The sequence below is a fragment of the Phocoena phocoena genome, chromosome 7, assembly GCF_963924675.1.
Source record: "Phocoena phocoena chromosome 7, mPhoPho1.1, whole genome shotgun sequence".
In the NCBI taxonomy this organism is placed as follows: domain Eukaryota; kingdom Metazoa; phylum Chordata; class Mammalia; order Artiodactyla; family Phocoenidae; genus Phocoena; species Phocoena phocoena.
This window is the reverse complement of record NC_089225.1, coordinates 36,388,468-36,414,670: the sequence shown is the minus strand read 5'-3', so window position 1 is coordinate 36,414,670 and position 26,203 is coordinate 36,388,468. Positions and strand designations below refer to the sequence as shown.

The 26,203-nt window shown below is 39.4% G+C and overlaps 1 protein-coding gene across 1 annotated transcript in view; it reads left to right on the top strand.

Moving 5' to 3' along the window:
• The window catches only part of NEB (nebulin), a 225,939-nt gene that overhangs the window by 100,714 nt on the left and 99,022 nt on the right, over positions 1 to 26,203 (top strand). The window contains exons 56-65 of the mRNA XM_065880211.1: positions 13,733 to 13,837; positions 15,360 to 15,467; positions 16,687 to 16,998; positions 17,321 to 17,524; positions 18,253 to 18,357; positions 20,659 to 20,766; positions 22,167 to 22,478; positions 23,282 to 23,485; positions 23,955 to 24,059; positions 25,018 to 25,125. Coding sequence (XP_065736283.1) covers positions 13,733 to 13,837; positions 15,360 to 15,467; positions 16,687 to 16,998; positions 17,321 to 17,524; positions 18,253 to 18,357; positions 20,659 to 20,766; positions 22,167 to 22,478; positions 23,282 to 23,485; positions 23,955 to 24,059; positions 25,018 to 25,125 — 1,671 coding nt within the window. The remainder of the gene's footprint in view (positions 1 to 13,732; positions 13,838 to 15,359; positions 15,468 to 16,686; positions 16,999 to 17,320; positions 17,525 to 18,252; positions 18,358 to 20,658; positions 20,767 to 22,166; positions 22,479 to 23,281; positions 23,486 to 23,954; positions 24,060 to 25,017; positions 25,126 to 26,203) is intronic.

The following is a 26,203-nucleotide window of genomic DNA, read 5'->3' as shown; positions in this document are numbered from 1 at the left end:
AGTTTGTGCTTTTCTAAGAATTTGTCCATTTCTTCCAGGTTGTCCATTTTATTGGCCTATAGTTGCTTGTAGTAGTCTCTCATGATCCTTGGCATTTCTGCAGTATCAGTTGTTACTTATCCTTTTTCATTTCTAATTCTCTTGATATGAGTCTTCTGCTTTTTATTCTTGATGAGTCTGGCTAATGGTTTATCGATTTTGTTTATTGTCTCGAAGAGCCAGATTTTAGTTTTGTTGATCTTTGCTCATTTCCTTCATTTCTTTATCCATTAATTGTGATCTGATCTTTATGATTTCTTTCCTTCTGCTAACTTTGGGGGTTTTTTTGTTCTTTCTCTAATTGCTTTACGTGTAAGGTTAGGTTGTTTATTTGAGATGTTTCTTGTTTCTTGAGGTGGGCTTGGATTGCTATAAACTTCCCCCTTAGAACTGCTTTTGCTGCATCCCATAGGTTTTGGGTCATCTTATTTTCATTGTCATTTATTTCTAGGTATTTTTTGATTTCCTCTTTGATTTCTTCAGTGATCTCTTAGTTAATAAGAACTGTATTGTTTAGCCTCCATGTGTTTGTATTTTTTACAGAATTTTTCTTGTAATTGATATCTAGTCTCATAGCGTTGTGGTTGGAAGAGATACTTGATATGATTTCAATTTTCTTAAATTTACCATGGTTTGATTTGTGACCCAAGATATGATCTATCCTGGGGAATGTTCCATGAGCACTAGAGAAAAATGTGTATTCTGTTGTTTTTGGATGGAATGTCCTATGAATATCAATTAAGTCCATCTTGTTTAATGTATCATTTAAAGCTTGTGTTTCCTTATTTATTTTCATTTTGGATGATTTGTCCATTGGTGAAAGTGGGGTGTTAAAGTCCCCTACTATGATTGTGTTACTGTCAATTTCCCCTTTAATGGCTGTTAGCATTTGCCTTATGTGTTGAGGTGCTCCTATGTTGGGTGCATAAATATTTACAATTGTTATATCTTCTTCTTGGATTGATCCCTTGATCATTATGTGGTGTCCTTTTTGTCTCTTGTAATAGTCTTTATTTTAAAATCTATTTTGTCTGATATGAGAATTGCTACTCCCGCTTTCTTTAGATTTCCATTTGCATGGAATATGTTTTTGCATCCCCTCACTTTCAGTCTGTATGTGTCCTTAGGTCTGAAGTGGGTCTCTTGTAGATAGCATATATATGGGTCTTGTTTTTGTATCCATTCAGCCAGTATATATCTTTTGGTTGGAGCATTTAATCCATTTACATCTAAGGTAATTATCAATATGTATGTTCCTATTACCATTTTCTTAGTTATTTTGGATTTGTTTTTGTACGTCTTTTTCTTCTCTTGTGTTTCCTGCCTAGAGAAGTTCCTTTAGCATTTGTTGTAAAGCTGGTTTGGTGGTGCTGAATTCTCTTAGCTTTTGCTTGTCTGTAAAGGTTTTAATTTCTCTGTCAAATCTGAATGAAATCCTCGCTGGGTAGAGTAATCTTGGTTGTACTTTTTTCCCTTTCATCACTTTAAATATGTCCTGCCACTCCCTTCTGGCTTGCAGAGTTTCTGTAGAAAAATCAGCTGTTAAGTTTATGGAGATTCCCTTGTATGTTATTTGTTGCTTTTCCATTGCTGCTTTTAATATTTTTTCTTTGCATTTAATTTTTGATAATTTGATTAATATGTGACTTGGCCTGTTTCTCCTTGGATTTATCCTGTATGGGACTCTCTGTGCTTCTGGACTTGATTAACTATTTCCTTTCCCATATTAGGGAATTTTTCAACTATAATCTCTTCAAATATTTTCTCAGTCTCTTTCTTCTTCAACCCTATAATTTGAATGTTGGTGCATTTAATGTTGTCCCAGAGGTCTCTGAGACTGTCCTCAATTGTTTTCATTCTTTTTTCTTTATTCTGCTCTGCAGTAGTTATTTCCACTCTTTTATCTTCTGGGTCACTTATCTGTTCTCCTACCTCAGTTATTCTGCTATGGATTCCTTCTAGAGAATTTTAAATTTCATTTATTGTGTTATTCATCATTGTTTGTTTGCCCCTTTGTTCTTCTAGGTCCTTGTTAAAAATTTCTTGTATTTTCTCCATTCTATTTCCAGGATTTTGGATCATCTTTCCTATCATTACTCTGCATTCCTTTTCAGGCAGACTGCCTATTTCCTCTTCATTTGTTTGGTCTGGTGGGTTTTTACCTTGCTCCTTCATCTACTGTGTGTTTCTCTGTCTTCTCATTTTGCTTAACTTACTGTGTTTGGGGTCTCTTTTTCGCAGGCTGCAGGTTCGTAGTTCCCGTTGTTTTTGGTGTCTGTCCTCAGTGGCTAAGGTTCGTTCAGTGGGTTGTGTAGGCTTCCTGGTGGAGGGGACTAGTGCCTGTGTTCTGGTGGATGAGGCTGGATCTTGTCTTTCTGGTGGGCAGGGCTGTGTTTGGTGGTGTGTTTTGGGGTGTCTGTGACCTTGTTATGATTTTAGGCAGCCTCTCTGCTAATGTGTGGGGTTGTGTTCCTGTCTTGCTAGTTGTTTGGCATAGGGTGTCCAGCATTGTAACTTGCTGGTCGTTGTGTGGAGCTGGGTCTTAGCGTTGACATGGAGATCTCTGGGAGAGCTTTTGCTACTTGATATTACGTGGAGTCGGGAGGTCTCTGGTGGATCAGTGTCCTGAACTCACCTCTCCCACCTCAGAGGCACAGGCCTGACACCTGGCCAGAACACCAAGGCCCTGTCAGCCACACGGCTCAGAAGAAAAGTGACAAAAAAAGAAAAGAGAAGGAAGTTATTAAAATAAAAAATAATTTTTAGAAATTTAAAAGTAATAAAAAAAGAAAGAAAAAAGAGAGCAACCAAACCAAAAAACAAATCCACCACTTATAACAAGCACTAAAAACAACAAAAAACGGATAGACAGAATCCTAGGACAAATGGTAAAAACAACGCTCTACAGACAAAATCACACAAAGAAGTGTACACACACACACTTACAAAAAGAGAAAAAGGAAAAATATATATATATCATTGCTCCCAAAGTCCACCGCCTCAATTTTGGGGTGATTCTTTGTCTATTCAGGTATTCCACAGATGCAGGGTACATCAAGTTAATTGTGGAGATTTAATCCGCTGCTCCTGAGCCTGCTGGGAGAGATTTCCCTTTCTCTTCTTCGTTAGCATAGCTCCTGGGGTTCAGCTTTGGATTTGGCCCCGCCTCTGTGTGTAGGTTGCCTGAGGGTGTCTGTTCTTCGCTCAGACAGGACGGGGTTAAAGTAGCAGCTGATCAGGGGCCTCTGGCTCACTCAGGCCGGGGGAGGGAGGGGTACGGATGCGGGGTGAGCCTGTAGCGGCAGAGGGCAGTGTAACGTGGCAACCGTCTGAGGCGTGCCATGTGTTCTCCCAGGGAAGTTGTCCCTGGATCACGGGACCCTGGCAGTGGCGGGCTGCACAGGCTCCCTGGAAGGGAGGTGTGGATAGTGACCTGTGCTTGCACACAGGGTTCTTGGTGGCTTCAGCAGCATCCTTAGCATTTCATGCCCATCTCTGGTGTCTGCACTGATAGCCACGGCTCCTGCCTGTCTTTGGAGCTCATTTAGGCGGTGCTCTGAATTCCCTCACCTCGTGCACCAAAACAATGGTCTGTTGCCTCTTAGGCAGGTCCTGATTTTTTCCGGGACTCCCTCCCAGCTAGCTGTAGTGCACTAGCCCCCTTTAGGCTCCGCTCACGCAGACAACCCCAATCCTCTCCCTGAGATGTGACTTCCGAAGCCCGAGCCTCAGCTCCCAGCCCCGACCCGTCCCAGCGGGTGAGAGACAAGCCTCTCAGGCTTGAGTGCTGGTCAGCACCGATCCTCGGTGCGGGAATCTCTCCACTTTGACCTCTGCACCCCTGTTGCTGTGCTCTCCTCCGTGGCTCCAGAGCTTCCCCCCCGCCAACCCCGTCTCCACCAGTGAAGGGGCTTCCTGGTTTGTGGAAACTTTATCTCCTTCACAGCTCCCTCCCAGACGTGCAGGTCCCATCCCTATTCTTTTGTCTCTGTTTTTTCTTTTTTCTTTTGCCCTACCCAACTACGTGGGGAGTTTCTTGCCTTTGGGGAAGTCTGAGGTCTTCTGCCAGCATTCAGAAGGTGTTCTGTAGGAGTTGTTGCACATGTAGATGCATTTCTGATGTATTTGTGGGGAGGAAGGTGATCTCCACGTCTTACTTCTCCGCCATCTTGAAGGTCTCCCCTCATTTATTTATTTATTTATTTTCCTCATTTATTTTTAAAATAAGTTTATTTGCAATCTGGTGACAACAAAGCTTGTGTAATCTTCAAACAGAGAGCTTCTGAATATATGAGTTCACTTTTCTGGGTCTTAGTTCCTTCATCTTTAACCCGTGCTCCCTGGGGCCCGACGGTGCATGCACGAGGCCACCCAGTGGTGACATGCTGACTGCCACCCCCATCTAGAGCAGCACCCAGGGCACTGCGGAGGCTGAACACACGAGGGCGCACAATGGCTGAGCGCAGGGCGACGTGGGGTCTGGCCAGGCGCAGGGGCCTATTTTCTTTTTTGTATACATATACAAGCCTTATTTTCTAAATGGTTTACAAGATGCAGTCACACATATTATTTATATATTCGGGGGGAAACATGTTTTTAATGAATAGGAAAATCTGAGCCTACTAATCATTTTATACTAAAAGTTATACTAGGTGACTATCAGTATTTTTCTTCTTCAAGTTCAAATACAAAGAAGATTATCGTAAGCAGCTTGGCCATCACATTGGTGCCCGAGCTATACATGACGACCCAAAGATGATGTGGTCCATGCATGTGGCCAAGATCCAGAGTGACCGGGAGTACAAGAAAGACTTTGAGAAGTGGAAGACCAAGTTCAGCAGCCCAGTGGACATGCTGGGGGTGGTGCTGGCCAAGAAGTGCCAGACTTTGGTCAGTGACATAGACTACAAGAACTACCTGCACCAGTGGACCTGCCTGCCCGACCAGAATGACGTCATACACGCTCGGCACGCCTATGACCTCCAGAGCGACGTGAGTACTGAGGATCATAATGCCGTGCAAAGGTGGGAAATCAGTGAATTAACACCCCTTGGATAAGTGGCGCCAAACTCACCAGCCCCTGCAAGTGGGGCATAACACTTCTTCTTTTCCTGTGAGTGTTAAATGTCAAACCCTCCAGACCGAAAAGGAATATTGTCTGATACCCTGCCTGTCCACCAAACTACGTTTTCAAGAGTGTTCTTACTTTATTTCATATCCTTCTGATGAAAATGTTTTCCCAAACCAGAGATAAATATTTATTGGCTATTTGTATCAACAGAATATGTACAAGGCAGATCTCCAATGGCTGAGAGGCATCGGCTGGGTTCCCATTGGCTCTTTGGATGTGGAACAATGCAAAAGGGCAACTGCAATTCTGAGTGATAAAATCTATCGCCAGCCTCCAGACAAATTCAGGTTTACCAGTGTGACTGATTCTCTGGAACAAGTGTTGGCCAAGAACAACGCCATCACTATGAACAAGGTGAGGCTTCAGAGTTCAGAGAACCAAGGTAGGACTCCTAATGCTAAACCAAAGGAAAAGAAGCATGATCAGGAGAAGAAAGAAATAGAGCAGTGAGCAACAAAATATATCTGTTATCTATCTATATCTATCCATATCTGTCTACCTAATGTCTATGTCATTTATATTTTAACATTTACTTCAGTAGTTATTTCATGGTTTTGATAAAATGGTACATTTTTATGGAAAATCATCTCTGCATAAAGGATATTCTAAGTTTCCTTTTGTTAACATACAACTCAGAGTATCAGAAGGCACTCATACATATCTGTTTTACTGTGAACTGGTTACTTTACTTGAAGATATGTGTAAAATACATAATGTGTATAAAATACGTAACCTTTTGTTATTTCTCTTTATAAAGTTCTTGTGGCCTTGAAGTTTCGATTAACAATACACTGAAGTTTTTTCCTGATGACATTTTATATTTTCCTTGCTAGCGTTTATACACGGAAGCCTGGGACAAAGACAAGACCCAGATCCACATCGCACCAGATACACCAGAAATTACGCTGGCAAGAGTGAACAAAATCAACTACAGTCAGGTGGGAGCAGATGCTAATTCTATGACATTTGCATGGTGTTTCATATTTCAGTTAATCCATTCCATGGTGATGTAATACTAAATGACAACTTTGTAAAGAATGTCTTTTCTTGCTCCGTGTGAATACCAACTCTTTCATTTCTCACTTACCTAAACATCAGTCTTCAAGTAACACATATTATCATTTCGGAAGTGCAAGTTATAAGAATGAATGATTTAAGCAGTAACCAGAAGATTAATTAGACCTTCCTCTTTTATTAATTTAAGAAATTAGCAATAGACCAAAGTACGTTTATCTCCTCCTTATGCTACATAGCTGTGCTAAATGTATTTGCCACATATGACTTATTTATCCTAAATTGTACTCTAGGGTCAAAATTTAAGATTTTTAATGTACAAGATTTAAGTCAAGGATTAAAATCACAGTACATTCAAATAACACTTAGAGACAGACAGACAGATACAGAGAGGATCTGTCAATATATAAATATATTAGCAAGCCCATTTCCTGTTCACTTTCTGTGAGCATAGAGCCGTGTGCCCCCATATCAGAAGCACAGATGTTTAGGCTGAGAGGTCAGTCTCCTCTAGCGCAGGAGTCCCCGCCCAATAGGTCGTCATCCTGCCTTCGCTTAAGTGTTCTCAGTGACGAGGTGCTTATAAATCTCATAAATCAACCTATTTGTTCTGGAAAGTTCCTTTAGAAGATGCTTTTCATGTATTGGGTCAATGGTTTCTCTCTGTAGACCCACATAATCCTCTAAGACCATGCAGAACCAAACTGTGCCAACTCCATAGGCACTGTGTGCCTGCGCTGCCACTTCACCCCAGGTTCTCTTTATAATCCAAGCATCCCAAGCTCCTGGGCATTCCTCACATGACATCCCTGCTGGAATGTGACTCTCAGAACCAAACAAAATCCTGCGAGTGAGGAATGACTAGTGTAGGGTACAGTCGACATTGCATTTCCTCTTCTGGACATTTATCCTCCATTTCTGCCTCTGTGCCTTGGGGCTCCTTGGGGCTATGTCACTGCTGGTGTGCGTGGGACTTGGGCGCAACCAAAACCCTAAGACAACTTACATGGGCTTAAACTAGGTTTCCTCTATCTTGTATTTATACATTTTTCAACTTAAATCTCAGTTCAAAGATTGACATTTATCTCTCTGCATTTTTTTCTTAGAATGAGCCTATTGGTTTAAGCCTGTGGAGATTTTTGTGACTCTAAGATTCTGTCAGATGATGTATTAGTTATTTCTTCCAGCTTTGTGCTACCAGCAAGGAAAATATTGTTTCTTTGACAGCATAAATCAATAGCGTGTTACTCTTCTGCAGAATATAACTGAGAGAATTTAGATTGACTAGCCACCACCATAAGTCATTTTGTTTTTCAGGGGTGCAAACTATAATTTTAATGCTTATATAACTAGCTCTTAATTGTCACCCCAAACTAAAATTGTCAAGTCCCACTCTCAAATCAAAAATAAGTGAATTTTCAGCTAAACGTGCACTATAGGTCCCATAGTGTTACAGGAAAGCGTGTGCTATATGAGCAGATATTTTGAGAGACAAAGGGTTCCTGTAACTAGCCACTCAGCATTTCTGGAACTGTTAACTCTGTCTTTGCTGCAAAAGCTCAGAGATGTTGTATGTTGCCCCTGGTTTGAAGAGGCCCAGGAAGAATGCCTGAACCGATTGCCTAACCCGTCTGGTCTGCTTTCTCTGACTTTCTCTTTCAGCTTAGTTCATTTCTATTGTGTTTCTTTCTCGTTTAGGATAGGAAGATACAATGCATATTTGATGATGTCCCTGTTCCTCAAAGATTGTTGGTTTCCCTTTTCCTATAGTTTTAAGGACAAAGTTATCTTAGCACCAGGCCTTCATAGCCCGACTCCCGATTCTTTTCAGTTCTGTCCTGCCACTTCCTCTGGCACTGCCCCGCCCCACCCCACCCTCCCCCAGCTGCTTGACGCCCCTGCACTTTCACTGCCCCGTACTTCAATTCATGGAAGTTCCTCTGCCTTTGACCACCATCTCAGTCTATTGAAACCATATCTATCACTCAGGATCCAATGCCAAGGTCATGCCCTCTGAGGAAACTTCCTGATTTTCAATTCAGAATAAATTACTCCGTACTAGAGCTCGTTCTTTTTTTAAAAAAAAAAATTCCATCTTTTTCTTAAAAAATATTTACTTATTTATGTATCTATTTGGTGCGTAGGGTCTTAGTTGTGACAGGTGGGCTCCCCAGCCATGGCTCGTGGGCTCCTTAGTTGTGGCAGTCAGGCTCCCCAGCTGCAGCCCCAGGGCTCCTTAGTTGCAGCTCTCTGGCTTCTTAGTAGCAGCATGCAGACACCCCAGCTGTGGCATGCAAACTCTTAGTTGCGCCATGCATGTGGGATCTAGTTCCCTGACCAGGGATCAAACCCAGGCCCCCTGCATTGGGACCGTGGAGTCTTGTCCGCTGCGTCACCAGGGAAGTCCTGTGGACCTCTTTCTTAATAAGATGGTTAAAGCACCTTTCATGGTCTGACTTTTTGGCAGCTTGTTCTGCAGGTTATCAGTCTTTCCATCAGTTCTCCCAGAAACCCTGAAGATGGGAGAGGCCTCATATTCATCTTTGTTTCCCAAGTACCAAGCACAGTCATGGCACAGAGTCAGTGCAGAATAAATGTGGATCAAATGAGTGTCCCTTCTGTCCACATTTTGCCACCTTAGGCCCATGAGTTTCAGCTTAATTTTTCCAGTTCTTTCCAAAATGGATTCATTGTTGTAACTAAAAGTTCTAAAACCATGAATAATATCTGTATATGGTTAATGTAACATAAGTTTTAAAATAAAAAGCAAAGGTGCCATATTCCATATAGGTATCATGTTTAAGTCTCAACTTCAGCCAAAAAAGCAGAAAGCTTAGAACTCTCAAAAGTGACATTATTACAGGCACCTACCCGTGTAGAACTTGGTGAATTATTTTAGTCGTCTGTCGTTTTTGGATATGAACGTCAACATGTAACTGATTTTGTTTTTTGCCCCAATTTAGAGTCTGTATAAACTCGCCAACGAAGAAGCAAAGAAGAAAGGCTACGACTTACGAAGTGATGCCATACCGATTGTGGCAGCCAAGGCCTCCAGGGACATCATCAGTGATGTGAGTTGTCAGTTTTACTCCTAGTATGTGGTCAGTCTGAAGTGACATTTTCACTGAACTAAATCTTCTAAAAGAATTTTCCTGTCCCTTTGGAAATATATCCTGATGTATTTGTGTAGGGTTTTTCAAAAACCTGGTTTTGAGGGAAATGAAAAATTTGATGTTTACAAAAAAGTTTTATAACCACTAAGTCACAGTATCTTCAGTGAAAGCGGATCCACCAAGAACAGAGAAAGATCCATTCATGTGGAATTTGTTAGAGTGTAGCTGCAGGCTTGGAGATGCTTATATAAAAATTGTCACAGTGCTTATAGAAAGTGTGACTCATAAACTGAAGTTCTCCCAGTGAGAATCAGGGCCTAGCTTTATATAGCATTTTAATATACAATATTCAAATAATGCATATGACACTTGCCATTACAATTCACCCTTGTAAAATCATGAAAAGAAGGCAGTTGATCAGTGCCAGACTAGCCCAAACTTGCACCCTTAACACTAGCTCCTGGCTTGTGGCTTGTAACTCCCAGAATAAAGCCATCATCCTTTCCTGGTACCTCAGGGAATTCTTGAGGAACAGACCACTGCTCTAAAAATCAAGACCCACTATTTGGGAATATGGTAATACGCTGCCCTTTATTTTGGAAGATCATATTAGTGACTCACTTTAGTTTACGTATGTTGTACCTTTCCTACAAATGGATTTATACCAGTAATAATATATAACAAAATAATAATAACCAAGAAGTGTTGAGAAATCTGTGCTAAGAATGTTATATGCATTATGTCACTTATTTTTCATAATTACCCTAGGATGTAAGATTGTGATTATCCCTGTTTTATGGGTTGCTTAAGCAACTTGTCTAAAATCAAACTCTTAGTAGGTGATGGAGTTGAAACTCCAATCAACCTGATTCCTTCCCACTGTACTATATTGCCTCTGCTGACTCGTTTATACTTTCTCACTCAGTTATCATTGAGACTAGAAGCATGTATTTTGGATAATTGGCTCAGATTCCAGGACAACGTCTTTGGACATGGAATAATAACAACACTGTTGGTCCATGAGAGATGAGAACCCGTGACTTCATTAGGAGCATGCTCTAAGCAACTGGGCTGCTAGGTCAGCTTCCCTAGTATAACCAGTTTCCAAAATGATGCCAAAATTTGCCACCACCACTGAATGCCTGAATCCAGTATGAAACAGGAAATTCTCTTCTGTTGCTACTGCAAGTAGTCCTTGACCTTGACTTCATCCTCAAAGGAGCCAGACACGCATTTTACTACTTATTAAACACATCTTGTCACCAAGTGCATCTCTTTTCTGATGTACTTTTAGTGCCTAACCCATTTCTCCAAGTCCCTTGGTCCACATGACCTCTCCGCTGTGTGCATTTGCTGCCCCCAGAACTATTCCTTGTTACCAGGCCATAGGTGATTTGGGGTATACACTACAATTATATGAATTCCATCTATTTTATTACCTCTATAAGCTTCTAGGGGAAAGGTAGGATATTGCCTTGAGTTAGTGCTTATTAGCAAAAGTCAACGTACAACAGTGATATAAGCAAGATGATTTTGTACAGGCTTGTGACCTCTATGGGCTTAAAATAAAAATCTAATTTGTGCATTTTCATCTCAGTACAAATACAAAGATGGTTACCGCAAGCAGCTTGGCCATCACATTGGAGCCCGGGACGTGAAAGATGACCCGAAGATGATGTGGTCCATGCATGTGGCCAAGATCCAGAGTGACAGGGAGTACAAGAAGGACTTTGAGAAGTGGAAGACCAAGTTCAGCAGCCCAGTGGACATGCTGGGGGTGGTGCAGGCCAAGAAGTGCCAGGCCTTGGTCAGTGACGCGGACTACAAGAACTACCTGCACCAGTGGACCTGCCTGCCTGACCAAAATGACGTCATGCACGCTCGGCAGGCCTATGACCTCCAGAGCGATGTGAGTACCGCGTCCGTAACAGGGCTGTGTGCGGAAATAACTTGAAGCATATGAATGTTATCCTTTGTAAACAACCCACAGGCCTACTCAAACTAGGATTTCTTGTTTATTGAATGAGATTTGAATCAGAGTATGGTTTTATTGCTTTATTGTGGATACATTACTAGGCTTTATAAGGAAGTGAAGTTTACCAACTGGACCTAGCCTTATAAAAATAAGACTGGAATTAAGCAGTGTTAGAATTCAGGGTCCAACACAGGAAGACGTTTTATTTTATTCTTTTAAGGGGGAAAGAAATAACACATTTTTATTTTTAAAAATTACTCATAAATTTGTTTTTAGCTTCCTTGCAAAACAAATGAGGTTATCATTAGCAGAATACTGTTACAACACTAATTGTTACTCTTATGAATTAAAAGAAGTCACTGTGTCTGGAAGCTGTGGGGTCATTTCATTGACACTTTGTCCTCTCAGCACAGCTCTCTTTGTGGAGAGGTCATGTGGTAATGACAGAACCGGTACCTATTAGAAACAGAGGCAGCATCTCAAATCTGGGTGTGACAAGCACATTTCCTGCAGCATATATTTTATAGACGTTTAAAGGAATTATTAAGCATTAGAGGACTTTGGAGAATAACATGAATTAACCATAATTATACATTAAATGGCTGTTCCTAGAAATTGTACAGCCTACCTGTGGAAACTCCCACATTTGTTCTGTAGCTTTCCACAACATGCAGAACCCTGTGTTTTGCAAAGAAAGGCTTTGCCTGCATCTGAAAGGTAGTTAAAAACGGTTAATGTCACCCATAGAATGACAGCATTGACAGACTGCTTGCCTCTGTCTATTTGTCAAGTGCCTTTTTGAGATCACCTCCTTCTCACGGTGACACAGTCTTAATAATATGGGAAGCATTCGAAAGTTAAGAAGCACTCCAGAGGTGTAAAATGTTATTGTTTTCATTCTTGCTGTTGTTATTTAAGGGGCAATAACTAGTCAGCATAAGGCAGTTCCAATAGGCTTTTAGTCTAGACAGTAAAATAGCTGTCTGTATGCTCTACTTAACTGCCGTTACAGGTAAAATCCTTCAAATGATCTGGGCAAAGGTCCGATGCCACCGTTGTGAAGTAGTTATGAATGCCTAATAAGTACACAAAAGTCTTTAGCAGAAAAAATGACTTAAAGTGTTAAATAAAGATATGGAAAGACAATTCTGGAAAGGAGTCTGTGCTTCGCAGCCTGAGGATTTGGTGGGGAAGAGACGGGTTCTGGGCCAATAAGATGGTCATTTATTGTCCTGAATCTTGGACAGTGTCGAAGTAGTCAAAGGTCTGCCTCAGGGCTTCAGAGGTTCTATGTCATTATTATATTTTAACTTCTCTTTTTTGTTGTGAAACCAAGAGCTTTACAGATATTTTGAAATATAAGAAAAAATACACAGAAAGCAGTAAGAATCCAACGTAATCCAACCACTGAAAAAACCCACTTCTGCTCATGTAATTTATATACAGATTGTTTTATGTGCTATTGTTTCGTTATTGTTACATTAATGACATTTCTACCAATCATTGATATTCTTTAAAATGTGGCTTTTAATGGCTGCAGAGTGTTTCATTGGACTGGACCTAATATTTATTTACTGACAGCCTGTAGGTCGACATATGTGTGGTTTCTCTCACTTTGGGCTGGCATTCTTTTCCTGTGCACACGAGCAGTGAACATCCACTGAACTGGCTGACAGAAGATATTCATTTGGATTCCTCCTGTCCTAACAACCTGAAATATTCTATCATTTTTTTGTTACATTTTTGGGTCGTTTTTGAACATACTTCCTCTGTTAGTCTGCCTAACACAGGGAGCCAGTTTTCTATGAAACCAACAAGAGCAACAACCAGAATTGTACTTTACTATCAATTCTATTTGCACCTTGACCCTAAATCTTTCAGTCTTACTGAAGAGTTCCTGCCTTTTTCCTCCTCACAGAATGTTTACAAGTCTGATCTCCAGTGGCTGAGGGGCATTGGCTGGGTCCCCATTGGGTCTGTGGATGTGGTCAAATGCAAGAGAGCTGCAGAGATACTGAGTGACAACATCTACCGCCAGAGTCCAGACAAGCTGAAGTTTACCAGTGTGGCTGATTCTCTGGAACAGGTGCTGGCCAAGAACAATGCCATCAACATGAGCAAGGTGAGCCCCAGCTGCCTCAAGCTTCTTCAAGATGTCAAAAGAGGTTTTTAGACTTTAGTGACTAGTAGAGTTAAAATTATCCATGCAGGTGTGGGGTCACGTTTATCTCCTAAATGATGTACTTGAAATCCTCTAAGTACTTTCTATTATCCCCAGTTGTAACCCTGATAACTATCATTAAGACAAACCTCCAGCTGAATACCTTAAATCCTAGTGTGGTTTATTTTCCTAATTAGATCAGTAACATTCCTGCTTTAATTGGCTTTTTGTAATTCCTATTTCAAATGGTTTTCTTTTTTTTTTTTCAAATGGTTTTCTATCAACATATTCTTTGATAGCACTTATACACAGAGGCCTGGGACAAAGACAAGACTCAAATTCATATAATGCCTGATACCCCGGAGATCACGTTGGCGAGGCAGAACAAGCTCAACTACAGTGAGGTAGGGGCAAAATCCTGGGGGACCACGCTTGTTTTGTTGTTATTGTTGTTGTTATTGTTAGTTTTCTACACTTTTGTGGATATTCTCGGACCTCAGCTATCATGGTACGTGCAGCTCTGCGATATGAACACTCAGCCCATCCAACCTTTCATCTGTGGGTTGAATATCATACGCTATAGGATTCCAGGGGCAAACTGAAGTCACATTATCTTTTCCATTTGTGGTCTTTACCAGTGTGGGTCAGTGGAACTGAGGAGTATTTTTGGCATTTCCAAGGCGTAGGATAACCAGATATAATACTAGCTCATTATTTATATGAAACCATTGTTTGTTATTTATCTGAAATTCAAGTTCAGCTGGGCATGCTATCTTTTTATTTGCTAAATCTGGCAACCCTACCAAGGGGACCTCTAATAATATGCACCTCTTTCCCACCTGGATCCTGAATAAAATTGAGAAGTAAAACAAAGGAGTGGAACTAGAAGTCAAAATCTCACATCTCTTACTACTAAAGTTAGGTTCAAGGACACATTTGTATGAGAGCCAAACAAACCTGCTAAGTGAACCCCAGAATTAGGTTCCCCATCCAGGCACAGGCCACACTGGAGCAGGACAATCAGCTCTACCTCCCTCAGGGGAGAGTCCTGCTTCACACAGAGAAGCAGAGGAGGGCACTGGGCATGTTCCTAGAGGGAGGAGGTCAGAGCTGAGCTGGGCATGCCCTGCTATCCCATCCCTACCAATTAGATACATCAGGAAATCACTGCACCTCTCCAGGGTAAAGAGAGTAAAGGGGCAGAGATGAAATAATCGAGCTCCTTTTATAGAAAGAGAACCTCAGGCATGGGGAAAAAGTGCTCTCCATTAACAATACTGATTACTATTTTTTTTAAGTAAAATGCAGTTTTATAGTTGAATGTTGATCCAGCCAAAAATTAGAATCATAAAGTTGTGATTATAGTCAAGTTAACTATGTTTTAAATTGTACTTTAATTTTTTTCTCATTTGTTTTTTTAAACATCATAAGATATTACATGATTTTCAAAAATGTTTAAGTGATAAAGAACTAGGTAAAAGTATATAAATATATATTTTATATACAAATGAATAATATTAAACACATTGTTCTGCAATTTTTTCATTTAGAAATACGTATAGATTGATGCTTTGCCTATCAATCTATATTACATTAACATTAACATAGATTATATTAACATTAACATTATATTATATTGATATGCATAATGTATCATATAATCTACATATTATATATATTAATCTATAATGATATAAATAATAGATTACTCTATCAATCTATGTTAATGCTCATTGATATATTTCATTTGTTTCTAATGCTACATAGTTTTTTTCGGTAAAATATAATTTATTTACTTCCCAATATTGCTAGAAAGTTAGATTGTTTCTGGAGCCTATCCTTTTTAAAATTTTGTGATATGTCACCTGTTAGACTCCAAATTGTTGCTATCAAAACTTTGCTTTAAGTCTGACTTTGCTTCTATAGGCTCTGTATAAACTCGCCAATGAAGAAGCAAAGAAGAAAGGCTATGACTTGCGAAGCGATGCCATCCCGATCGTGGCAGCCAAGGCCTCCAGGGACATCATCAGTGATGTGAGTACCAACACTCCACATATGTACATGGCTGGATGGGGGTGGAGCAGAATCAGTATTACAACAGCAAGATACGTCCTGGTGCCAGTTAAAGCACATTTACTGTGCTTTAAATGAAATGTTTTTCATTTCAAAAGAGCTTTAATAATTTAACTCCAAAAGATTTTAATATTCAGGTCCCATATGCAGAGGGGGTATCCTAAACTTCAGTTAAAAAATGGAATTTGAATCTACATTTGTTTATATCTGTAACTATAAGGCATTCATCTGCATATTTTGAGCACATAGAAATAAGAAAATGACAGAAGAGTTGGGGAAAAAGCTTGGGTACGTGTATTGGTTCAGCATAAGAAAAAGATCTGGTACAGCCAGGTTCAGGAAAATTCACCCTTTCCCAAACCTGCTCTGGATTCTTGCCAACCCTTTCTTTGAAAAATTGCCTTAAGTGCTTCCTTTGAGTTCTTTTTAAATGAAAAAAGAAAAAAAAAGTTTTATAACAACCAAAACCAACAAAATAGCCTGATTTCTCTTTCCACTGTCTCCGAAAGAAGTTCCTTTGGTAGAGAATTCAGACTTCAGTAAATATATGCTAGGATTTGTGTAATTTTGTTGCCTGAAGTGGAGAGAAGCTAATCCAGAGTCAGCTCTTACCATCGCCAACAACAAAACACTTTCTTGTAGTTGTATAATCCGTTTTTTCTCCTCACGGAATCCCAACAGACCTCACCCAAATTTGGTGTCCAGTAGAGCCGGTATACAGGATGGAAACGCAAGCCAGTCTATTTCAGGAGTCCTGTGAAAGTTAGCAGAGCCAGATTTGGGAGAGGCGGGATGGGCAGGGGAGTGAAAAGTTTCCTCTGAACTCAGGAGTTGTTCTAAAAATCATGTGTAAAACTTCTGGGTTAATGATTTCACTGGCCCCAAAAAGATTTTAAAAACGGCAGTTTTACAACTCCAACTGATTTTCTGAAAAGTGCTGCTGCCTTTATTTCCAGAGACTTAGTGTCTGCAAAGCATAGAACTATGAAGTTTGGCCTGCTCCCCATTAGAGTACTGCTGTGAAGTCTCATCAGAGTTTAGGATGAGGAGATAAGTTGATATTCAGATGATTTATTTCTCTGCAAGAATTACCAATTTTAAAATAATGAAGTTTTATATTAATAAGACTTTTAGCCCTTTTCATTAATTTTTATTTTTAAAATGACTACTGTTATTTCAGTATAAATACAAAGATGGTTACCGCAAGCAGCTTGGCCACCACATTGGAGCCCGCGACATCAAAGATGACCCCAAGATGATGTGGTCCATGCATGTGGCCAAGATCCAGAGTGACAGGGAGTACAAGAAGGACTTTGAGAAGTGGAAGACCAAGTTCAGCAGCCCAGTGGACATGCTGGGGGTGGTGCAGGCCAAGAAGTGCCAGACCTTGGTCAGTGACGCGGACTACAAGAACTACCTGCACCAGTGGACGTGCCTGCCCGACCAGAATGACGTCATACACGCTCGGCAGGCCTATGACCTCCAGAGCGACGTGAGTACTGAGACCCATTAAACACCACTGTTGACCATGCTTATGATGATAATACATAGTAATATGCAGATAATGGCCTAGGATTAGGTAAAGCCCTCAGAAAAAAAATAACGTTTTTTCCTCTCCACCTTTAATTTACTGTGCCTTACTTTTCTTTTAGAGAGAACATAATACCATGAACTATATCCAATTGGGCTTCATATTTTAAAAGACATAGACATGAAGTTTGCCTATCCACTTTTTCCAGTCCTTTTCATTCATTTTTGAAATCAAGAGTCCTAACAGCTTCAGTAATCCTTGCTTTTGTGTTTGATCTCACCAGAACATTTATAAATCAGATCTCCAGTGGATGAGAGGCATTGGCTGGGTCCCCATTGGGTCTGTGGATGTGGTCAAGTGCAAGAGAGCTGCAGAGATACTGAGTGACAACATCTACCGCCAGAGTCCAGACAAGCTGAAGTTTACCAGTGTGGCTGATTCTCTGGAACAGGTGCTGGCCAAGAACAACGCCATCAACATGAACAAGGTGAGCCCCCAATGTGGGGGAACATAAAACAGGGCTGTATGTCCTTGAGAATATCTATTACTAATTAAGTTAGTCCTTTTGTTTGTTTTATCTAGTTGCCATCCTGTGTATGGTGATTTGATTGAGTTCTGTATTAGGATTCCCCAAGTATATGTGGGAATTTCTGCTTTGACATCTCTTGTGAAATAGAGTTAGGAGTAGGACAGCTGTTTGGTGTTTAAATTGTTTTAAGTCTATAACAGTTATACATGTTTGGTATCAAGGTTCCTTTCTCGTTGGGTACTTATCTAAGTAAGTATAGAACAAACAAGTCAGGTGCAAATCTTCATAACCTTTATCAAAAAGAAATCTAGAGATGGCATATCCAGGTAACTTTGCAGTTAATAAACAGAAAAACAGACAAAATCATGGGAAGAATTTGTTGATACAGCCTCAGTACATATGGACGTGTATACATGCTTGGAAAATACTTGCTTTTAATTTAATTGGAGTGGAGGTGATCTTGTAATGAAACACACACACATTTTCTTTTCATATCTTAGTCTACACTTATATTTAGTGACAATAATATCTTGTAACATCAAAGAGATTGAAGAATGTTAATATACAGCAGACAGCCCAGATAGTCAGAAGGCTGGCTTTCAACTTTGTCATGATCTCTAAGTTGGAAACCTCTGTTTACAGCAAACATTGTTGTTCTAATTCATTAACCTTTTTATCCTTCACAGCGCTTATACACAGAAGCCTGGGACAAAGACAAGACCCAAATCCACGTGATGCCTGATACACCTGAAATTATGTTGGCGAGACAAAATAAAATAAATTATAGTGAGGTAAGACCATTTGTTTTGACCTGGCCACGTTATTTTGCTGATGTAGTAGAAAGGTCAGAATTATGGATTTAATTCTCATGTTGACCAATTATTTATTTATTTTTGCCATAACCTACCCTGAATATATGTATCATTATATTCAAGAATAGTTACAGAAAAAATTAACACAACATTGTAAATCAACTATACTTCAATTAAAAAAATACATAGGGAAATGGATAAATACAAAAATATCTCCATGTCAGAAGCGGACAGACCCAAGGACAAGCCTGATCACGAGGATTTGATTGACCTTGGCTTCAGTCATTTTTGAATGAACGATTTTTCTCTTGGCCACAGGGCTTCTCTGTTGGACTATCTTTTCCCAGACATTCTGCCTCACCCCAGGCAGATGAAGTTAGTTTCTATCCCAAAGGGATAATGCTTTTAAGCCTCTCCCTTTTGTTAAAATTAGGTCAGATGAGGTAGGGTATTTTCTTTTCAGACTGCTGAGAGGAAATTGGGCTATTTTTTTAATTTCTAAAATTTTCATCTGGATTTATTTCTTTAAAATTGCATGATTATGTTAATTCCCTAAAAACTGTCTCCTGAAGATTAGATTTCAAAACAGCCCACCTGAATTTCTTCTCAACCTGTTACCAATGGTACCTTCATTCCATACTTAGCTCAGTAAAGTTTAACAAAACAAAGTAACTATATCTTATTTTTTTTCTCTTAAACTCTCATCTACCTATTCTAGTTCTCTTGGATAAATAACGTACCAAACATTCTTTAAAACGTAGCCTTGATGATAATAAAATTGTTTTCTTTGAAGCCCTGCATCTTTTTCTAATGTTGAAAGAATGAAAAAATTTTGTTTGGCCTGAGGCTGGAAGATGATTCAAGCACATTTTTTCCCACTTATACATAAGGATAAACTTGAGAATTTATTCTTCAAAGGAAAAATATAAAGTATAAGAGTATTTGACTCTAGTTACAAAATGAATATTTCTAGAAAATTTTTTTTAATTTATTTATTTGTGGCTGCATTGGGTCTTCATTGCTGTGCACAGGCTTTCTCTAGTTGCAGTGAGCAGGGGCTATTCTTTGTTGCAGCGTGAGGGCTTCTCATTGCAATGGCTTCTCTTGTTGCAGAGCACAAGCTCTAGGCATGAGGGCTTCCGTAGTTGTGGCACATGGACTCAGTAGTTGTGGCTCACAGGCTCTAGAGCGTAGGCTCAGTAGTTGTGGCGCACAGGGCTTATTTGCTCCGTGGCATGTGGGATCTTCCTGGACCAGGGCTCAAACCCGTGTCCCCTGCATCGGCAGGTGGATTCTTAACCACTGAACCACCAGGGAAGTCCCTAGAAATTTTTAAGAAGAACAAATGCCCTTGGGACTTTATCTCAAATACATTAAATTTATTCTTATTTACTTTAGCTTTACCTTGTAAAATCTCAATATAAAAAAATGTGAATTGTCACACGTTAATAATCTACATTAAAAACATTTAATGACATCCTTCTCAAACTCTAAAGTCATTTAAAAATTATTAATAACAAAGCACTAAATTCTTGTAATGGTTCACAAGCAAAAAAGACTGAATACTACTGGTATAGATGATTTGTTTAATGCCATGGTTTTCAAGCTGTGTTCCCATGGAATACCTGTGTTCCACCTTCTGTGTGCATCTGTCCTGCCACAGAAACTGAACAGTGGGTATGTCCCAATTCATAAAGAAATTATTATAATTTCATCAATTTTGTCCTTTTGTCTCATAAATATCTGGTATCTGCTATCCCTCTGTCTGCTAGCAATTTCTGGCAATCGACAAAATGAATAGAGAGCAAATCAATATTAACAAAGATGTTCAGAAACAATGGATTATCCTCCGTTTAGCACTGTTTGAATACAGGTACATGCTCATGGTGGTAGTGTTGTTGTTATATAATCATATTCTCTGTTAGTAAAATTGGTCCTAATTCAAATTTGCAGTTAAATAAAGTCATTTCTTGGTTATTTCATGAAAAGAATAAGTGCTGAGCCATCCAAGCACATTTCAGAGTTAATGACTTAATGTGTAAAATCTAGAAGGATTTATCCAAGGAAAAGTTGTGTTAGATCTGCTGAAAGTAAGATTTCAAGTTAAATAAATAGCTTGTATATGTAGGAAGAAAAAGGAAGAAAGATTTTTTTAAAAATTTATTTAAGGCTAAACATACTAGTGTTGTTCTGCATCCAAAAGTAGTCTTCCTTTGACAGAAATACATATTTAGGGTGAAAGTGAGCACTGTATCTAAAAGCTACTACTTCTTCCTTCAGAACCTCTATCGCCAGGCCATGGAAGAAGCCAAGAAAGAAGGCTATGACTTAAGAAGTGACGCCATTCCCATCGTGGCTGCCAAGGCCTCCCGGGATATTGCCAGTGATGTAAGAGTTGATCACATCATTACGTTTGTTACCAACAGGCCAGCCACCTGCATAGGGAATCACACTCTTGGGACACAGCTGGAAGTGTCTGTAGTCATCATCCATCTTAACTGCCTTCATTGCACAGGCAGATAAATTGAGGCTTTGAGACAGTAGGTAACCTGCCCAAGATTACAAGTTTCATAGAGACACACTGGGATATGGTTCCTTTGTTGCTCATGTTTTGGTCTTTGCTTAGTAAGACTGAGTGCCTTGGTCAAAGTTAAATGGACATATGTTGAGCTACTTATGAAACCTCATGAGCTCTCCTCAGGCTACACTCAAGGCAAAGATGCCAATAAAGAAGCAGGCTTAACTGAGTTCCCCATGACTTGAGGAAGGACATAGGATAGCAAAAAAGTTAAACGTCTCTGCTATGGGGCCCACAAAAATCAACATTCCTTTACCCTAAAAATTAATACATCAGGTTCCTGGACAACTTAAATATTAAGAGTAAATATTAAGAGTAGCAAAATTGTCCATTTTGGTAGGTTTTTCTTTTAAATCATGATAAAAATACATAACAAAATTCACTATCTTTACCATTTTCAGTATATAGTCTAATAGAATTAAGTATATTTATGCTATTGTACAACAGACATCCAGAACTTTTTCATCTTGCAAAACTGAAACGCTATGCTCATTATCAACAAAAATTATCCATTTTAAAACTACTCCTTCCAGTTTATTTGTGCAGAGGACAAATTATTTCTCAGAATGCCTTAAAAAAAAGAAAATTAATGAGCCATGTAAACAATTCCCTCCAATATGTTCTCACTTGGGTCCACTCACATGACCAACTTCTGAGAAACTGCTTGTCACTGTAATTGAGCTCATTCAGTGTTCACTTTTTGTTTTCATTTTTGTTTTTGGTTTTGGTTTTTTTTTGCGGTACGCGGGCCTCTCACTGTTGCGGACTCTCCCGCCACAGAGCACAGGCTCCAGACGTGCAGGCTCAGCGGCCATGGCCCACGGGCCCAGCCACTCAGCGGCATGTGGGATCCTCCCGGACCAGGGCACGAACCCGTGTCCCCTGCATCAGCAGGCGGACTCTCAACCACTGTGCCACCAGGGAAGCCCAGTGTTCACTTTTTAATCACTTTTTTTGTGATTAAAACACCTAATTTTCTAGCATAATATAAAGGAATCAATGTGGAGTTATTCTCTATAGAGGTGTGGAAATGAGCACTGTATCTTCTTTTTTGGGTGAAAGCATGCCCCAGTGTGTAGCATCACAGCATCATGTTTGATGAAATTCCCCTGATGTCTTGAGGATTTCATAGAAAAGCATCACCACAGAGAGAGCAACTGGGACCAGCCCTTGCCACTTCCTCCTCATTTACTGGGTTCTTTTCTTTCAGTACAAATACAAAGAAACTTATCGTAAGCAGTTGGGTCACCATATTGGTGCCCGGATGATACATGATGACCCCAAGATGATGTGGTCCCTTCACGTTGCCAAAATGCAGAGTGACCGTGAGTACAAGAAAGATTTTGAAAAATATAAGACCAGGTTCAGCAGCCCAGTGGACACGCTTGGTATCGTTTTGGCCAAGAAATGTCAGACCTTGGTCAGTGATGTGGACTATAAACATCCTCTGCATGAGTGGACCTGCCTGCCCGACCAGAATGATGTCATCCATGCTCGGAAAGCTTATGACCTCCAGAGTGATGTGAGTACCCCCAATGCTGCTTCTGCATACTAGTGTTAACAATAATAATAAATACTAGTGCAATAATAATAATACAGTTAGCATGCCCTATTGAGAGTAAAATAAAATAATTAGGATTTATCTAATATTATTATCTCTAGAACACCGCATTACACACTTTATATTTTGTGATTTTGAAGATGAAAATAAAGGCAAGAGTTTTTTAAAAATCTCCCATCATAAGAAAAAAAAAGTGTGGGTATGGTGATCATTTCACAATATACACACATACTGAATCATGATATTGTACACCTGAAACTAGTATATGTCAATTATATCTCAATTAAAAATGCAAATCAAGAGCGTGATTTGTAAAACTTAACATTACTATGTGTTGAAACTCACAACTATAGTTGAATTTCACCTCTTCTCCCTTTAAAAAAAAAAAGGCAAAAGTTTTTGTGACTGCAACACTTACACAGCATTGGTCTAAGTATGCAGTCTTTTGGGGAGCTATTAGAACACATTTTCCAAAGCTAAAGAAACTCTGCTCTTGTGTAAAAAGTCTTGTAATACCCTCAAGGGCAGGACTGTGTTTTTACTTTTCAAAAAAGATCTTTCATCATTCCTAGTACAATCCTCTGTGCCAAAAAATGCTTAGGAAAAAAATGTACTCAGGATTCAATAATGCTTCTGAATGAGTGATTGTGATGGCAGCTTTACCTGTTCATCAGTGCTTTTGTGTTTCTCTAATATGATCCATTTTGTGACTGTGAATCTGAACAATTAATTAATAAAAGTGTTTCTTGTTGGTTGATTTGAAGAATTTGTATAAGTCAGACCTTGAATGGATGAAAGGCATTGGCTGGGTTCCAATTGGCTCCGTGGAAATAGTTAAAGCCAAGAGGGCCGGAGAGATACTGAGTGATAACATCTACCGCCAGCGTCCAGACACACTGAAATTTACCAGCATAACTGACTCCCTGGAGCAGGTGCTGGCCAAGAACAACGCTATAAACATGAGTAAGGTGAGTCTTCACTCCTCACCATCGGGTATAGGAATTTACCATAGAATGAAGTAAAAATTCTGACATGTTACTACATTTTAAAGATTCCTGTAGGATTTACAATACCTTTTAAAATGATTTTCCCATTATAACACCATAGTTACCTAGTAATACTTCAGAATAGTAAACTGATGTTAAAAATACCATGTGCTGTAATTATTTCACAATTATAGATATTAAATTCTGCAACTCAATTATACTTTTCAGAACTGTTAAAAAATTTTAATAAGAAACAGTAAAAACTCTGAGTCAATGAAAAAGTGAGCTAAATACTCTTGGAAATAGTAATTTATCTACATGAAAGGTAGGAATTTATGCAACTTTAGTAATTTTATTTCTACTTTGTACAGAAGAGAGGTGACTGGCACATAATCAAAAGAAAAACTGTCTGTGAACTCCAAAATAATTTTTCTCATTTTTTTTTTCATAGCACTTATATACTGAAGCCTGGGACAATGACAAGAAAACAATCCATGTCATGCCTGATACACCAGAAATCATGCTAGCCAAACTCAACCGAATAAACTACAGTGATGTGAGTAAACTACTGATCATATCATGAAGAGAAAGGCAGAAATGGACTATTGTAATAATATCCTTAGTGAAACCTTTTGACTAATTTATTGTGCATTCTCCAGAACAACATCGTCAATAAAAGAGATAGTTCTCCCTTGATTCAAGAGATAGTTTTCCCTTGATTCAATTTTGGTCTATGTGGTAGGTCCACAAAGTAGACTAGCCTTTTATGAAAATGATACCAGAGAATGAAATGATTTGGGGGAAGTATCCCAATAGGGAATATACTCTTAAAGCCTTCCGCTACAGGTCAGTGTGCTTATCAAGTCATTATTTTATTCAACAACTATTTAGCAGGCAGTCACTAGGTTAAAACAGTGAGTTACCGTACTGTGTATTCTTTTGCCACTTCATTGTGTTCTGGTTACCATTTAATGTTATTTGCAAGCATTTTCCTAGCCATCTCCTTCAGGACCAACATTTTCATCAGAGTGAGGATTCTGAAACCCTAGTCTACACAGATCAATCAAGGTCTGTGATGATAATCCATGGAAAAATGGGAGAAAACAAGGACAACGCATTGAGTTGTTCACAAATCCAAATATATTCAATTTAAAAATACTGTATTTATTCCTTCTCCTTCTTTGGCATAAAAATGGCCTTCCTTTTATATTAAGATCATGACACTAAATAGCTGGGTTTTTGTTTTTGTTTTTTACAGTTTTGCTTGCTTGGCAAAACAAAATTTTAGCAACCTGATGCTGATTTCCCCAAAAAACTTTTTAGATTTACTAATCAATAAAACATCAAAGTTTAAACCATGTGCCTTAAAATCCTTGAGCACCTATGAAAGTTTTCTACAAACTCATACTGATACTTAATTCTGTGTAGTTTAAATGAGGACAGAGAAAGCTTAGTAATAAATAGTTTCATTTTTTATGAAAGGAGTAATGATTGATCAATTCTTTTTTCTGCAGAAACTTTATAAACTTGCTTTGGAAGAGTCAAAGAAGGAAGGCTATGACTTGCGCGTGGATGCCATTCCAATCCAAGCAGCCAAGGCATCAAGAAATATTGCTAGTGATGTAAGTTGATGTTTTTGGAAGAGGCATTTCTTACTCAAAGATGGTAACAAATGGCAGCTTTTACAGCTTTTCTTGCCAGAAATTTAGCCTGCAAGTCTCAATTTCCTTTAACGACTCCCCCATGTACAAAATGGCAAGTGAAAACAAAGAAAACAAAAGATACTACATCCAGTATACCTGCTAATCTGTCAAAGATGGAGTTATGTTCTTTAAAAATAAGTGTCTTATGAACACTAAAAATGGGCTCATATTTTATTTTATTTTATTTTTTTAATTTGTTTTTTTGCGGTACGTGGGCCTCTCACTATTGTGGCCTCTCCCGTTGCGGAGCACAGGCTCCGGACGCGCAGGCTCAGCGGCCATGGCTCACGGGCCCAGCCGCTCTGCAGCATGTGGGATCTTCCCGGACCGGGGCACAAACCCATGTCCCCTGCATCGGCAGGCAGACTCTCAACCACTGCGCCACCAGGGAAGCCCTGGGCTCATATTTTTGAGCCTCAGAAGTTGAGCAGCTGATAACCCAGACGTTTGTAAAAAACATTGTTGTTAAAGACGTTGGTAGCACATGTAAATCAGCCAGCATAAATGTGAACTCTTTCCTACTACTTCTATCCGTTTACTCTGGTATTAAGGGAAGATGTTAATTATGCATACATTTTAGAGTTTTGTTTAATCCTTTGTTGACCTTTAGTGAAGTTCTCCTACCAAGATGCCCATAACTGGACACAAGAACAAGTTGAGAAGTAAGCAAAGCTTTTACTCAGCACTCACTTTCCTCTCCTCTCTAGTCCTTCCTGTGTCATGAGAAACATCTCCTGAGGGTGTCCAGTACCCATATTCTGTACCAGGGCTCCTTAAGACCCAAATCCAGACTTTCCTTCTTCTGGAAGTGTCCCAGACCTTAGACATATGCTTCATTCCTTCCATTATAAAAACTTTTTCTGGCTGTTAACCTAGAGAAGCCCACACTGTGACCATCTCATGGTAAAATGGACCATAAAGTATTATTCTTGAATTTTAAAAGTAGATAGAGTGTTAACCCAAGGTATTACTCTCTCATGGTTGAAAGTTCAATGAA